The following is a 15,196-nucleotide window of genomic DNA, read 5'->3' as shown; positions in this document are numbered from 1 at the left end:
TCCAGAATCTGTTTTAATAAGCCCTCCAGGTGATTCTGATGCATGTTCAAGGTTGAAACCTCCTTCCTTAAGAGCTTTATTTACATTACAGAGCTACTGAGAGGATAACAGCTGATGAAAAACATGAAAGGACTTTAAGAAAAGTAAAAGTAATGGTTTCAAATGTAATCATTACCATTCAATAAATTTGATATAATCTTAGGGTCATACTTAAGACTTCAGCAATGTAAATGCCAGCAATTTGTTACTGAGATAGAAATCTCCCAGACACATGGAGAAACACTCCATTTCATTTCTGAATTGTCTCCAAATACAATGGAGCCTTAGTTCTATAACACAGCCCTAGTAGATGTGAAATTGCCATGTGGACAGGAAGACAAATAGCTTTACTTTTATTTTTAAGATTTCTATTTTTTCTATTACAATTATTTCAAAAAGCTTTATTTACCTTTAAGCTTCCTACATATTTTGGAGTTCCCGTCGTGGCACAGTGGTTAACAAATCAGACTAGGAACCATGAGGTTGCGGGTTCGATCCCTGGCCTTGCTCAGTGGGTTAAGGATCCAGTGTTGCCATGAACTGTGGTGCAGGTTGCAGAGATGGCTTGGATCCCACGTTGCTGTGGCTCTGGTGTAGGCCAGCGGCTACAGCTCCGATTAGGACCCCTAGCCTGGGAACCTCCATATGCCGCAGGTGCAGCCCTAGAAAAGGCAAGAAGACAAAAAAAACCAAAAAAAAACAAAAAACAACAACAAAAGAACACAATTATTTAAAATGCAAAAAGTGTGTGTGTGAGTGTGTGTGTGTACCAAGGAAGTGTATATTGAAGTCCATTTACTTGTAGAAAGGAGCTTGTAAAATTGCTTACATTTCTTAACCTCATTTCTTTAAGATTTCTATTTCAGTGTATATAGTAAAATCCTGGGAAAATGGAGTTTAAAAAAAATCCAATGGATTACAATGGAACTTGCAGAGCTAGGCAGCCAGGAGTTTGGGTGTCTGCCTGAGAACCAAGTCCATTTTGCTCTCATTTGGGTTTGTGGTGCCACCCGGTGGTCATTTCCCGCTCTAGTTTAATCATCAATGGGGACCATTCTATACACAGGTTTGCTGAAACTTCCAGGACATTAGTTGGTGCCCTGCTGTGAACTGAGCTTAGAAAACCAAGGTCCCAAGGACATAGAAACCTGCTCACCTCAGCCTCTCTGCTTTTGGATTCATTCTCCCCTGGCACTCCACTCCTCTAAATGATAAAAGGTGGACAGGAAGCAATCAACAGCTGTATTAGGTCCAAATTTACATTATAATAAGTTTCACATATATTAGAATGTGGTACTAAATATGCACTGTTAATAAATGAATATGCACATATTAGGGTGCATATTTTAAAAATTTCAATAATTGTTGAAGAGCAAGAAAGTTGACGTACTGTAGTGTAGAGAATAGATTGGAGGGAAAACAAGCCCTAAGGAAGAAAGGTAAGCTAGAATGTGGCTGAAGTCTTTTGAGTATAAGACAGTGATGGTCTGAAGCTAGAAAGGTAATAATGGGATTTGGAGGGAAGTGGATGGGTTTGGTGTTTAGGTGGTAGAATCTTTACCTTGAAAAGATACCCACCCACTCAAGTGTTTACAGATAAATGGATATGATGTCTGAGATTTCTTTAAAATAATCCAGTTAGAGGAAGGGGGAATGGGAGGGGTGGTTGTAGATGAAAGGAAGACTGGCCATATGCATGTAAATAGTTGTTCAAGTTGGATGATGGGCATAGGTGGGGGGGTTTACTTAGTCTACTCTCTCTACTTTTTTTTTTTTTTTTGGCTACACCCAGGCTATGCAGAAGTTCCACAGCAGTTAACTGGAGGCACAGCAGTGACAACTCGAGATCCTTAACCTGCTGCACCACCAGGGAACTCCTATTCTATTTTTCATATATATTTGAAAGTGTCCATAACAAAAAGTTAAAAATAAAATGCCTGGGAAAAAACTCAAGGAAAAAAATGCAGTAGAAAGGTAGACATATGAAATATAAATCTGAGAGAGATCTGAACGGAAGAATTAGAGAGACATCAGCAGGTCACCCAAACATAGTAAACGTTAAATTTGTCATGATTAATCCAATCCAATTAAAAGAAAATCTTCACAGATATATTGAAAACTTATTATTACATCCCTTCTCTCCTTCTCCAGAGGTACAACTCTCCTGGAGTTGATGTATAGCCTTTCCAACCATTAAGAAAAATTTTTTTTATCATATATATATGTATACACAATTCACTCACACAAAGCCTTATTTTGTGAGTTCAAAAGGTATGTAAGTGCCTTGATACTGTTATGTATCCTTTTGTCTTTTGCTTTTTTTCACTCAACACTGTTTTCAGAATTCACACTTCATTCATTTTAACTACGAAATGATATTCCACTGTAGGACACTACCACCTCTTATTTTATCTTTACTATAACATTATGCAGTAGATATTAATAATCTCATTTTATAGATGAAAAATTTTAGTACAAAGAGGTTAAGTAACTCAACCAACTTTATAGTTTCCAGCAGATGGAGTGAGAACTTGCATAGGGGCTCAACTCAAAATCACATGATCTGCCCACTCTTAGGTAGAAACTAAAATGAAGACCTAAAAAAGAGTAAGTCTGCATGACTCATTGACCCACCCAGACTCAGACCTGCAGCCTCCACTTCACTGGACCGCCACAAGTGGAAAAACCAAGCCCATGAAGCGGTTGACTTCCCAAGGACAAAGACAGCCCAAAGAGAAAATTAATTTTTTTTTTTTTTGGTCTTTTTAGGGTAGCATGCACAGCATATGGTGTTTCCAGGCTAGGGGTCCAATCAGAGCTGTAGACACCGGCTGACACCCCAGCCACAGCAATGCAGGCCAGCTCACGGCAACAACAGATCCTTAACCCACTGAGCGAGGCCAGGGATCAAACCCACAACCTCATGGTTCCCAGTCAGATTCATTTCCACTGCGCCACAACGAGGACTTCGAGAAAGTTAAATTTTTATACATTGATCTCAACCACCATCCTGGACCTACAGAACTCAGCACAAAACCCCCAGCCTATAAAACCTGAATCTCTCCCAACAGCGGGCAGCTCTGAGTTCCTCTTGCTCAGTGCTCCCAACCACTCTGCTGGTCAATAAATCTTGTTTGAAATGTCACTGCTTCAGTCAACCGTCTTTCTTTCCCTGGTGCTCTAACACCCACTATAGCATTCTGGTATTTAACAAATAATTACTACATACCAACTATATCCCAAGCACTCTTTTAGGTCCCAGGTATCTAAGCAAAATCCCGCTCTCAAGGAGCTTATATTCTAATTGGAAGAGACAGTCAAAAAAATAGTATTTAATATATAACTTGATTCTATGTGCTATGAAGGAAAATAAAGCAAGGATGGAGGGGGAGAGAGTATGAGTGCAAGTGTGCTAGTCCATATGAGGCTTTCTGGTGACATTTCAGCAAACATCTGAAGAGAAGTGATGAAAGAAGGGTATTTAAGAGGGATATTTAAGGTCAAGGCAGAGGGTTTAGCAAACGCGAAATCCCTGAGACAGGAGCCTATTTGGCTGTCACTCCGCTTCTTTTTTTTTTTTTTTTTGTCTTTTTAGGGCCACATCCAGGGCATATGGAGGTTCCCAGCCTAGGGGTCAAGTCAGACCTCCATATGCTGCTGGCCTCCACCACAGCTAGGTCAGATCCAAGAGGCGTATGCCATCTATACCTCAGCTTGCGCCAACACGGGATTCTTAACCCACTGAGTGAAGCCAGGGATTCTTAACCCACTGGGTGCTCATGGACACTAGCAGGGTTTGCTACCCCTGAGCCACAACAGAAACTCCCTCCTTTTTTTTTTTTTTTTTTTTTTTTTTTTCTTAAGATACTGTGTAACAATTATTCTCCTGTGTTAGGGAACAAAGGTAAATACACTGCCTGGCCTTGCCTGATTAAACATAACTTTGACATGTTAACAGCCTCTTATGATGACCATTTTTCGTATAAAAAAAACTAGGTTGAGCTACAAAATGTCTACAGCCAAAATCCACTGATTTACTTAAAAATTAAATCACAGGTAATAGACGCCAAAGGTAAAGGTGACATAAATACACACAATACTGTCGCTCACTTGATGAGCCACAAATAAACACAATTTAACCCTCTTCTTAAATATTAAAGGTTGATAAGTTCCCGCTGTGGCACAATGGGTTGAGAATCCGAATGCAGTAGCTCCGGTCACTATGGAGGCGAGAGTTCAGTCACCAGCCTGCCACAGAGGGTTAAAGGATCCAACGATGCTGCAGCTGCGTTCGGATCTGACCCCTGGTTAGGGGACTTCCGTCTGTCGCGGTTGCGGCCATACCAAAAAAAAAAAAAAAAAAAAAAAAGAAAAGAAAGGAAAAAACTTGAGAGTATCCTCAAGGAAACCTAATGCAGACTTCAATTTGAGGGGAAAAAATATCCGCTGGGACAAGGAGGAGCCCACCTTTTGCGCCATACCTCTCAGACACCCGTCAAGAGAACAGTAAGAAAATGAAGAACCTGGGGGCGTCTTTGGGGAGACCTGGATCTGATCTTGGGGCTCTAGATGCTGAATTGTCTCATTTTTCACATTTGTCATGAGAGGGATTCTGGGCTAGTGCCCGCCACGCCCCTTTCCTCCCAGGACCCGGGGTCTGGGTTCTCTGAGCCTCCCAAGCTTGGGAGTGACAGAGCAGAGCAACTAAAAACCAAAACTCTCACGATTTTTGCCTGGCCACTTACCAAGCTGCCTATCTCAGAGCGAACCCAACTGGGGAAACTTGACCCTCCGCCGCGCCGCGTCCCTTGCCCCGCCCACTCTCCCCACCCACTTCGGCCTCCCGGCCTCCCCCGGGTCCTACGCAGAAAAGAACTAGGACCTGGCGAGCGGGCCCGCACGGCTTCCGGGAGGAGTTTTGGGCCCCGCGAGGCACCGTCGGGCGCCGCGCTTTCTCATCGGAGGTGGCTGTGGAGACGCCAGGAGCCCGCCTGGGTGTAGTTGACCGGTGGTGCACGTCCTCAGCATGGGCGAGCATGGTCTGGAGTTGGCGTCTATGATCCCGGCCCTGCGGGAGCTGGGCAGGTAGGGCCAGGCCGGCATCTCACGTGCTCTCCCTCCCCAGCCGCGCGCGTCCTAGTTCCGATCCCCTCAACCCGGGCCCTTGTGGAGACACTCCGTGGCTGATTAGAGCGCTTCTCCTACAGAGAGGCGGTTAAAAGGACTGGGGGCTTCGCCGCAGACCCGCCAGATGCGGGTCCGAGGGGAGGGCCGTCTGCAGGTCCCACTTTACCTCAGCGGCGCCCTGAAGCTCCTCCCCCAGCAGCACCCCCAGGGGATTGCCTCTGCGGCGGGAAGGAAGGGTCCCGCCGGATGGTAACTTTCTGATCACTTCCCTACACTCACTGCTTTGCTTCTCAAAAGCCTCTTTCCTTGATGGAGTACTTGACCTGTGGATTTGTCTCAGTTTCTTCTATGTTTTGACCCCAAACTGCCCTCGGATGAAAAGTCATTTGTTCAGATTTTATGCAAGGAAGGCCAGTTGCTCGAAAAAGCAGTTTGTGTCTTTCTTAGAAGTGAAACCATAGGCCATTCTGGAGATGGGACCCTTTTCATGTTGATCATCCAGTCCCCAATTCGTTAGTTCAATCAGAAATCCCAGGAATCGACCACAACGTCTGCAAAATATAAATGTGCAAGAATGAAGCCAAAATTTGAAGATAATTTAATGTTCCATTTGCATAGCTTTTTTTTTTTTCCCCCTGTAAACCTGAGAATAGAATCATGTAAACCAGTTTCCTGCCGCAACAGAAGGGAGAGATGTTGATGTCTGCTGTCCTTCAACACACCTACAACCTTTCCTCAACCAGGCCTAGGCAGGGTGTTTGTTCAATTTTTTTTTTTTTTTTTTGGTAACCTACTGTGAATAGAAAAGTGGGCTTGTACCACTACTGCATTTGAACTGTCAATTGGAATAGTTGCTTTCCAATTTCTTAAATTGTTTGAAAACTTAGCACACAGCCACAACTGATTTTAAGCCCATGGGATATTTAATTTCCTTTCTTTGTGCAGTGCAGTTGTGTCCCTCTCCATTTGTTAGCCATACCAAGACACTGACATTTAGTCTTCCTCAGTTACATACATAAGAGGTTATAAATAACAGCACCATGCTTGTCTTAACTGAATCATCCTCTTTTTGTGTGTATGATTTTTTCCCCCTTGGCATGAGTGTTGCAATCATACTTGTGTAAACATTTTGTAAAGTAACATTTACCTTTCTTAAGATGAAGGCAGGTGTTCACACAGGAAGTTGATGTACCTATTTCATCTTTCAGGCTCCATGTAAAGCTCAGGGTGTTTCCCCCTCTCCCCCTGCTTTAATATAGAATTTGCTGATTAATACTTCTCTTCCCTTTTCTCTCTTCCAGTATGATACTTGTTGATAAAAATAATACTATCTTGGATTTATTTATAGTCTCTTTCATCAACAGAGCTTATGTTACCTTTGATTCATTTGTAGCCATTTTAAGAGAAGGAATTAAAAAAAAAAAAAAACTTAGGAGTTCCTGTCCTGGTGCAGAAGAAACGAATCCGACTAGGAACCATGAGGTTCAATCCCTGGCCTCGCCTAATGGGTTAAGGATCCGGCATTGCCATGAGCTGTGGTGAAGGTCGCAGATGAGATGCAGCTCGGATCTGGCGTTGCTGTGGCTGTGGTGTAGGCTGGCAGCTACAGCTCTGATTAGACCCCTAGGCTGGGAACCTCCATATGCTGTGGGTGTGGCCCTAAAAAAGACAAAAAAGACAAAAACAAAAACAAAAGCAAAAACACTTACCCATGGAGAATTACCTAATAGTAGTTTTTAATTGTCATGACTTTTTCATTGCAGCTTATTCATTCACATAGTATCTCCATGATATAGAATGGACCAAATATTATCACTGTTTATTAAGAAACAGAGTCACGAAGTCAAAAGGATAGCAATTATTAGAGCTAGATTTCAAATTCAAGCCATCAAGTCTTTTTCTCCTTAATTTTTTTTTCTTTTTCTTAAGTGACCGTGGCAATTAGATTTCTGAAAAAAGTAAGATGTTACTGTTTAAATGTATGGCCTCCTTTTCCTCTGTCTCTCAGGGATAAGTTTTGTTCCAATGTTTTCTGCTGTTAGCACTCCCTTTTTTTTTTTTTTTTTTTTTTTTCCATGATTGCACTGTGGGACATGGAAGTTCCCAGGCCTGCACCACAGCTGCAGCAACACTGGATCTAAGCGGCATCTGTAACTTATGTTGCAGCTTGCAGTTACACCAGATCCTTAACCCACTGCATGAGGCCAGGGATTGAACCTGCATCCTCATAGACAATATGTTGTGTTCTTAACCTGCTGGGCCACAACGGGAACTCCTATTAGCACTCTTTTCTCTATAGTCTTTCTGTTTGATCTCATCTATTTTCCTGCTGTCAACTACCATCTGCTATTTGATGACTCTAAATGCATGTCTCCCATATCTATTTCCTACAAAACTATATCCAACCACATACTGCAGTTGTTCTGATAACCCCATTAGTTGTTCCCTGGGTGTCCTACATGCATTTAAGACTCAATATATCCAATACAAATTCTCTGTATGTTCTAACCTCCCAAAGTTTTGTTTTGTTTAAATACCTCTCGTTCACTGAAGTAGGGAGATATCTCAGTAAATGATACCATGTTCACTCGTTTTTCTAAACTAGAAATCTAGGAGTCATTCTTGGCTCCATATGTGCTTTCAGGCTACATCGATTGTCCTCTTTCCTTATTTATTTATTTATTTTGCGTTTTAAGACCACATCCATGGCATATGGAGGTTCCAGGCTAGGGGTCAAATCGAAGCTACAGCTGCTGGCCTGCGCCTTAGCCACAGCAACGCAGGATCTGTACTGCATATGCGACCTACACCACAGTTCACGGCAACACAGGTTCCTGGACCCACTGAGCGAAGCCAGGGATGGATCAAACCTGCATCCTCATGGATACTAGTTGGATTAGTTTCCACTGCACTACAACTCTCCTCCTCAGTAACTCTGTCTAGTCTCATGGCTTTAAATACAATCTAGGAGTTCCCGTTGTGGCTCAGCAGAAACGAACCCATCTGGTATCCGCAAGCATGTAGGTTTGATCCCTGGCCTCACCCAGTGGGTCAAGGATCCTGCATTGCTATGAGCTGTGGTGTAGGTTGCAGATGTGGTTCGGATCCTGCTTTGCTGTGGCTGTGGTGTAGGCTGGCGGCAGCAGTTCTGACTAGACTCCTAGCCTAGGAACTTCAATATGCCACACAAGTGGCCCTAAAAAGCAAAAAAAAAGAAAAGAAAAAAAAATACTATCTAAATGCTGATAACTCCCAAATGTATATCTAGCCCAGAGGTATATGTTAGGTTGTTTATTCAACATCTACACCCAGAAAAGAAGATTAACATATCCAAAGCAGAACTCCTGATTTACTGTCCTTATTTATTTGTAAATGTACCAATCAAAAGCCTAAAAGGGAATTCCCTGGTGGCTTGGTGGGTTTAGGATTTGGTACTGTCACTGCTGTGGCACAAGTTTGATCCCTGGCCCAGGAACTTCTGCATATCTTGGATGCAGTCAAAAAGGAAAAATAAGCCTGTGAGTTATCCTTGATTTTTTTTCCCCCTTACCCCTTAATAATCATCAACAAGTCCTGTTAACCCTGTCTTTGAAAAAACACTTAAAACCATCTCCACCACTATCACCATAACTTCTTATCTGAGCTATTAGAGTAACTTCTTAGCTGATCTTTCTTTTTACACTTTTACCCATTTATAGTGGATTTCACACTCAGCAACCAAAGTGATTTTTACAACTATAAATCATACGTAGATTATATAACATTACTCTCCTGATCAAAAATCTTCCTTTGGTTTTCCAGCACACCTAGAATAAAATCCAAACTCCATCCCAAGGCCTCTAAATTCCTTTATAATCTGGCCTCTGCCTACCTCTGACCCTTGGGCTTTTGTACCTCCCTTACTCACTCTACTCCAACAACACTGGCCTTCTCTTTCAAATACACAAAAGTCACTCCCACCTTCATTCCATTGCACTGTTGTTTCTTCTGTCTTAACACTGGCTGTTTCCATTCATATGTTGTTTCTAAGAGACTTCTCTGATCTTCCTGTTTAAAATTACTTTATGATCACAAGATATTTTCCAGTAGTGATAATTGCCATTAAAATATTAAATGGGGATGGAGTTCCCATCATGGCACAGCGGAAACAAATCTGACTAGGAACCATGAGGTTGCGGGTTTGATCCCTGGCCTTGCTCAGTGGGTTAAGGATCCAGCATTGCCCTGAACTGTGGTATTGGTGGCAGACGTGGCTCAGATCTGGCATCGCTGTGGCTCTGGTGTAGGCCCTAGCCTGGGAACCTCCATATGCCGTAGGTATAGCCCTAAACAGCAATGAATATATATTAAATGGGCAATGAGTAGGAGGGAGATGAAGAGCTGTAGAGCAGCAACATTAGCCACTGGAGGAGGTTTGGATGGTGAAAAGAAACCAGTCATGTTAAACTGGGAAGAAAAGTGTTTGAGCTGGAATAGGAAATGCAGAGATCTCTAGATGGGAAGGAGCCTACTTTTTAAAGAAGAGGAAGAAATCTAGAACATGGAGGCCAAAGAGGGTAATGGTGTTAATTAGGGATGGAGGAGTAAGCAGGGGCCAGATCCTTTAGCATGTTATAGGGCAGAATGAGGTGCTACATTTTCTTTTAAGTTCAGTGGAAAGCTATTCAGATGGTTTAAACAGGGAAATAAGATAATTTAATTCACATTTTAAAGACCTTCACTTTAACCTTCCGTGTTCCATTGCCTTGAGTACAAAGTCCAAACTCCTTAGTGGGCCCTTTCAGCTTCCACCTTTTCTTCCCTCTTCATTTCCAGCTACTGCCTCCCTCTTCTGTGGCCATGTAGATAGAACCTCTTATAGTTTTTAGAGCAGCTTATGTTTTTGTTCCTGAGCCTTTGCATATGTTGTTTCCTCCTCTTGGGATACTCTCCTTCCTTCCTTATTTACCTACCAAGCCCCTAAGGGACTCAGCTTTGTATCACCTCCTCCAGGGAGCCTTGACTGATAGGTCCTGCTTGAGCTGAGGGTCCCCTTTTTTTTGGCTGCAGTGTGCAGCAGCTTGATGTGGGAATTTGAGTTCTCAGATCAGGGATTTAACCTAGGCCACAGCAGTGAAAGCATGAAATCCTAACCACTATACCACCAGGAAACTCACTGAGTGTCCCTCTTATGTTCTATATTGGCTCTGGTTTATTTATTTATTTATTTATTTTGTCTTTTTGCCTTATCTAGGGCTGCTCCTGCGGCATATGGAGGTTCCCAGGCTGGGGGTCGAATCTGAGCTGTAGCCACCAGACTATGCCAGAGCCACAGCAACACAGGATCTGAGCCGCGTCTGCAACCTACACCACAGCTCATGGCAACGCCGGATCGTTAACCCACTGAGCAAGGCCAGGGATCGAACCCACAACCTCATGGTTCCTAGTCTGATTCGTTAACCACTGAGCCACGACGGGAACTCCTATATTGGCTCTGTTAATACCTAACTGTGTGGTGTTAAAATTGCCTGTTTACTTTTTTGTCTTTTAAACTGTGAATTCTTTCGGAGCAGATACATTGTCCCTTGGTTTTCCTGGCATTTGATGCTTGCCCGGGGGCGGGGGGGTGGTGGTGCTTAACTGTTGGTTAAATACATCCAAACTTCACGTGATACTTAAATTTCCAGTATGCTTAAGAAATGCTTACTCTCAGAGTTCCCGTCATGGCTCAGTGGTTAATGAATCCAACTGGGAACCATTAGGTTTCCCTTTTGATCCCTGTCCTCTTTCAGTGGGTTAAGGACCCAGTGTTGCTGTGAACTGTGGTGTAGGTCGCAGACACAGCTCGGATCCCATGTTGCTGTGGATCTGGTATAGGCCGGAGGCTACAGCTCCAATTAGACCCCTAGCCTGGGAACCTCCATATGCCTCGGGTGTGGCCCTAGAAAAGAAAAAAAGACCAAAAAAAAAAAAAAAAGTGCTTACTCTCTCATGAGTTTCTTTATTCTGATAGTACAGCTAATGAATGATAATCACTTTACCTTTATTAAAAACTGATTTTTAAAAATTATACAAATGACACATGAATGCATAATCTTTTTACAAAGTTAAACTTTATAGAAAACTGTGACTACCACCCACAATCCTGGTTCCTCTCTACCACATTTTTATTTATTTATTTATTTATTTTGTCGTTTTGCCTTTTCTAGGGCCGCATCTGCGGCATATGGAGGTTCCCAGGCTAGGGGTCGAATCGGAGCTGTAGCCGCCGGCCTATGCCAGAGCCACAGCAATGTGGGATCCGAGCCACATCTGCCACCTACACCACAGCTCAGGCAATGCCGGATCCTTAACCCAATGAGCGAGGCCAGGGATTGAAGAAACCTCATGGTTCCTAGTCGGATTTGTTAACCACTGAGCCATGACAGGAACTCTTCTACCACATTTTTAAATGACACTTGTCAAATTATACTTGGTTTATGACAAAATCTCCTAACTTTGTCTAACACAATTCATGTTACCTTGTAATTTTAGACTTAAAAACTTTTTGTTATATTTAAATTTGTGATGTCCTACGGTATACTCAGGACACTACTAGCCAAATGTGGCCATTGAGCATTTCACATGTGGCTAATCTAAATTGAGATGTGCTCCAAATATAAAGATACTGGGTTTTAATGACCTAACACCCCCTCCCCAAAAAGAATTGTAAACAATTTCAGTAAAAATTTTTATATTGATTACTTGTACAAATAATATTTTGGATATATTGTTGTGATTAAAATTGCTTGTTTTTGGAGTTCCCTTCGTGGCTCAGTGGTTAACAAACCTGACTAGGATCCATGAAGGATGCTGGTTCGATCCCTGATCTCGCTCAGTGGATTAAGGATCTGGTGTTGCTGTGAGCTGTGGTGTAAGTCGCAGACGCAGACGGATCCCATATTGCTATGGCTGTAGTGTAGGCTGGCGGCTGCAGCTCCTATTAGACCCCTAGCCAGAAACCTCCATATGCTGCAGGTGCAGCCCGAAAAAAAAATTGCTTTTTTTTTTTTACATTCTTATTGTAACAAAAATTTTGAATTACAACTGCGACTTGCATTATATTTCTATTGGGCAAAGCTGGTTTAAATAATAAGATAAATAACACCAAGTTTTTTCTCTTTAACATACAACTATATTCTTTAATTCTATTTACCAAGGGTTTGCATTACTTGTGTTTGTTAACTTCACTAATAACTTAGTTGTTTTCAGTCAAGCAGGACACAGTTCTAGGTGGGCTAAGGGGATGCAAAGAGAAATCAAACGCATTTTCTCTCCTGTAGGAGCCTGTGGTCTGGTGGTGCTACAGGAATTCATACAGAAATAAAATATAGTCTCCCACTTCTAGGAGCCTGTGGTTTAGTGGTAGAGAATAAGTAGATACTGCACAGGCCCAGAAGATTATGCATTAAGGTTAAAGAGCCGCAAGCTTCAGAAAGATTCTTATGAACCATTAATTCATTGAACACATTTTTTTCACTGCTTACTATGTAACAGGACTGTTTCCATCATGGCATGTACCAGCTGTAGTTGCCATGGATCCTATATGTAAACAATTAGGATTGGACTTTGTGATTGAATAATCAAGAAAATTAATCTTCTCATTTTTTCTTTTAGTATTGTTTGAGATAAGTGGGAAAATATATGTATGTTTTACAGGGCTGTATAGATAGTATAAGTTGTTTTTTGGTTTTATTTTTTTGGCCTTACATGAAGAAGTTCCTGAGCCAAGAATCAAACCCACGCCACCCCAGTGACCTGAGCCACAGCAGTGACAATTCCAGACACTTAACCACTAGGCTACCAGGGAACTCTTAAAAATATAATTTCTTCTCATCAAACTATACATCTAGTCTGTGTTCGGTTTTTCCCAATTGTAATATATAGTTTACTGTTAGTTTTTATTTCTGATTCAGAATCCATTGTAGGATCATACATTATAATTGGTTGATACAGTTTTTAAGTCTTCATTATAGGTTTCTTCTCTCTTTTTTCCCTTGAAATTTATTTGTTGAAGAAACTGTTTTCTTTAGGTTTTCCAAAAGTCTAGATCAGCACTGCTCAATAGAAATATAATGCAAGCCATGTGTGTAATTTAAAATTTTCTAGTAGCTGCATTACAAAAAGAAAATAGCTGAAAAGACATTTTAATAGTTTCCATCATGGCTCAGCAGTTAACGAACCCAGCTAGCATCCATGAGGACACGGGTTCAATCCCTGATCTCGCTCAGAGGGTGGAGGATCCAGCATTGCCATGAGCTGTGGTGTAGGTCACAGATGTGACTCAGATCGTGCTTTGCTATGGCTGTGGTGTAGGCTGACGGCTACAGCTCCTATTAGACCCCTAGCCTGGGAACCTCCATTTGTCACGAATGTGGTCCTAAAGAGACAAAAAGACCCCCCAAAAAGGTTTTAATAATATATATTATTTAACTCAGTATAGCCAGATATTATCATTTCAACATGTAATTAATGTAAAATTATTAATGCAATATATAATACATCTTGGTACCAAATATTCAAAATTCAATATGTGTTTTATACTAGCACATCTTAGTTTGGACTAATGACATTTCAGGTTCTCAATAGCTGCATGTGACAAAGGTCACCGTATTGGGCAGGGCAGGTCTAGTCTTTGCAGATTGGATACTTTGCAGAAGAATAATCTCATTATTAACACTAAAAATAAACATGTTTGGTAAGTTCAATTTTAGAGAATTTTTGCAAATGAAATAGTGAGTCCCATTAAAGGTTAAATATATTCTGTTTGTATTTTAGTGCCAGTCCAGAGGAATATAATACCGTTGTACAGAAGCCAAGACAAATTCTATGCCAGTTCATTGACCGAATACTTACAGATGTAAACGTTGGTAAGAAACAATTATTTCTTACATGAGTTTTATAAATTAAATTGTATTCTTTTCCACGTATACAACATGATACTAGCATTTTTCTCTATGTAAATAATTTTAGATAAATAGTATTTATGACAGTTTATAAACAAATTATTTACAGTATTACTTGTTATATAATATGATTTAGGCTTTTAAAGTAATTCTGTTTTCCTCTTTGTTTCTAGATTTTTTTTGCTGCTGGCTATGAGTTTTTCTTTAATACGTAATATTATTGTAGATAAAGTATTTGTCTAGTTTTATTTTAGCTAGGTCTTATGTCAGTGGTTGAGAAACAGCAAATGTCATTAAAAGAAACCTCTTTAGGAGTTCCCGTCGTGGCGCAGTGGTTAACGAATCCGACTAGGAACCATTAGGTTGCGGGTTTGGTCCTGTCCTTGCTCAGTGGGTTAACGATCTGGCGTTGCCATGAGCTCGGATCCAGCGTTGCTGTGTCTCTGGCATAGGCTGGTGACTACAGCTCCGATTCGACCCCTAGCCCGGGAACCTCCATATGCCATGGGAGCAGCCCAAAGAAATAGCAAAAAGACAAAAAAAACCAAAAACAAACAAAACAAAAACAAAAACAAAATACAAAGAAACCTCTTTAAGAGTTGGCGACTTTGTGTATGGGAGGTAATAAGATTTCTCTGAGTTGTTGAATCAACTATTTCCTGCGGCAATCTAAAACACAAATATTTTTAACTTGGTAAGATGGTGTCGTATGTGGCACATCTGTTAAAATTATGCGAACAAGGTAATATAGGTATTTGGCTCATGGTTTATAAATTTAATTCCAAATTTGACACCGATTTTATGACTTTTTAATACTCATTTGGCCTTTTTTCAATCAATAAAATTATGAGTTGTTGAAAAATAAGAAAGGATTACTGAGTATTTGCAAGATATGTTTTCATATGGTACTGTTTAGACTACTTGCCCTTTCCCTCTCTGCTTGACCGACTCATCATTTAGGAATCAGCTCTTTTACAGCATCTTGCCAGACACTTGTCTCCTCTATTAATGGATCAATGTAGTTAACCTATTGTATTATAATTCTAGTTTATTTGTCTAACTCTCACCTCATTGTGAGGGCTGTTATTTTTTATTAATCCTCAGAT

General features: G+C 41.2%; 1 protein-coding gene across 5 annotated transcripts in view; it reads left to right on the top strand.

The window, feature by feature from the left end:
• The first annotated feature begins 4,943 nt into the window (after positions 1 to 4,943).
• The window catches only part of ATR (ATR serine/threonine kinase), a 114,574-nt gene continuing 104,321 nt past the window's right edge, over positions 4,944 to 15,196 (top strand). For all 5 annotated transcript variants that reach the window (XR_014824068.1, XR_014824067.1, XR_014824066.1 and 2 more), the window contains exons 1-2: positions 4,944 to 5,124; positions 13,963 to 14,054. Coding sequence is in view for 1 of the 5 variants with exons in the window: in XM_084989926.1 (XP_084846052.1) it covers positions 5,066 to 5,124; positions 13,963 to 14,054 (151 nt within the window). In the remaining 4 variants the exon portion in view is untranslated. The remainder of the gene's footprint in view (positions 5,125 to 13,962; positions 14,055 to 15,196) is intronic.

This window comes from Sus scrofa, chromosome 13 (assembly GCF_054392235.1).
Source record: "Sus scrofa isolate SSC_HxYL_T2T_F1_AM1 chromosome 13, Sscrofa_HxYL_maternal_Yorkshire_Landrace_v2.0, whole genome shotgun sequence".
NCBI lineage: Eukaryota > Metazoa > Chordata > Mammalia > Artiodactyla > Suidae > Sus > Sus scrofa.
Note: the sequence above shows the minus strand (reverse complement) of the source record. Positions and strands in the feature narration are given on the sequence as shown.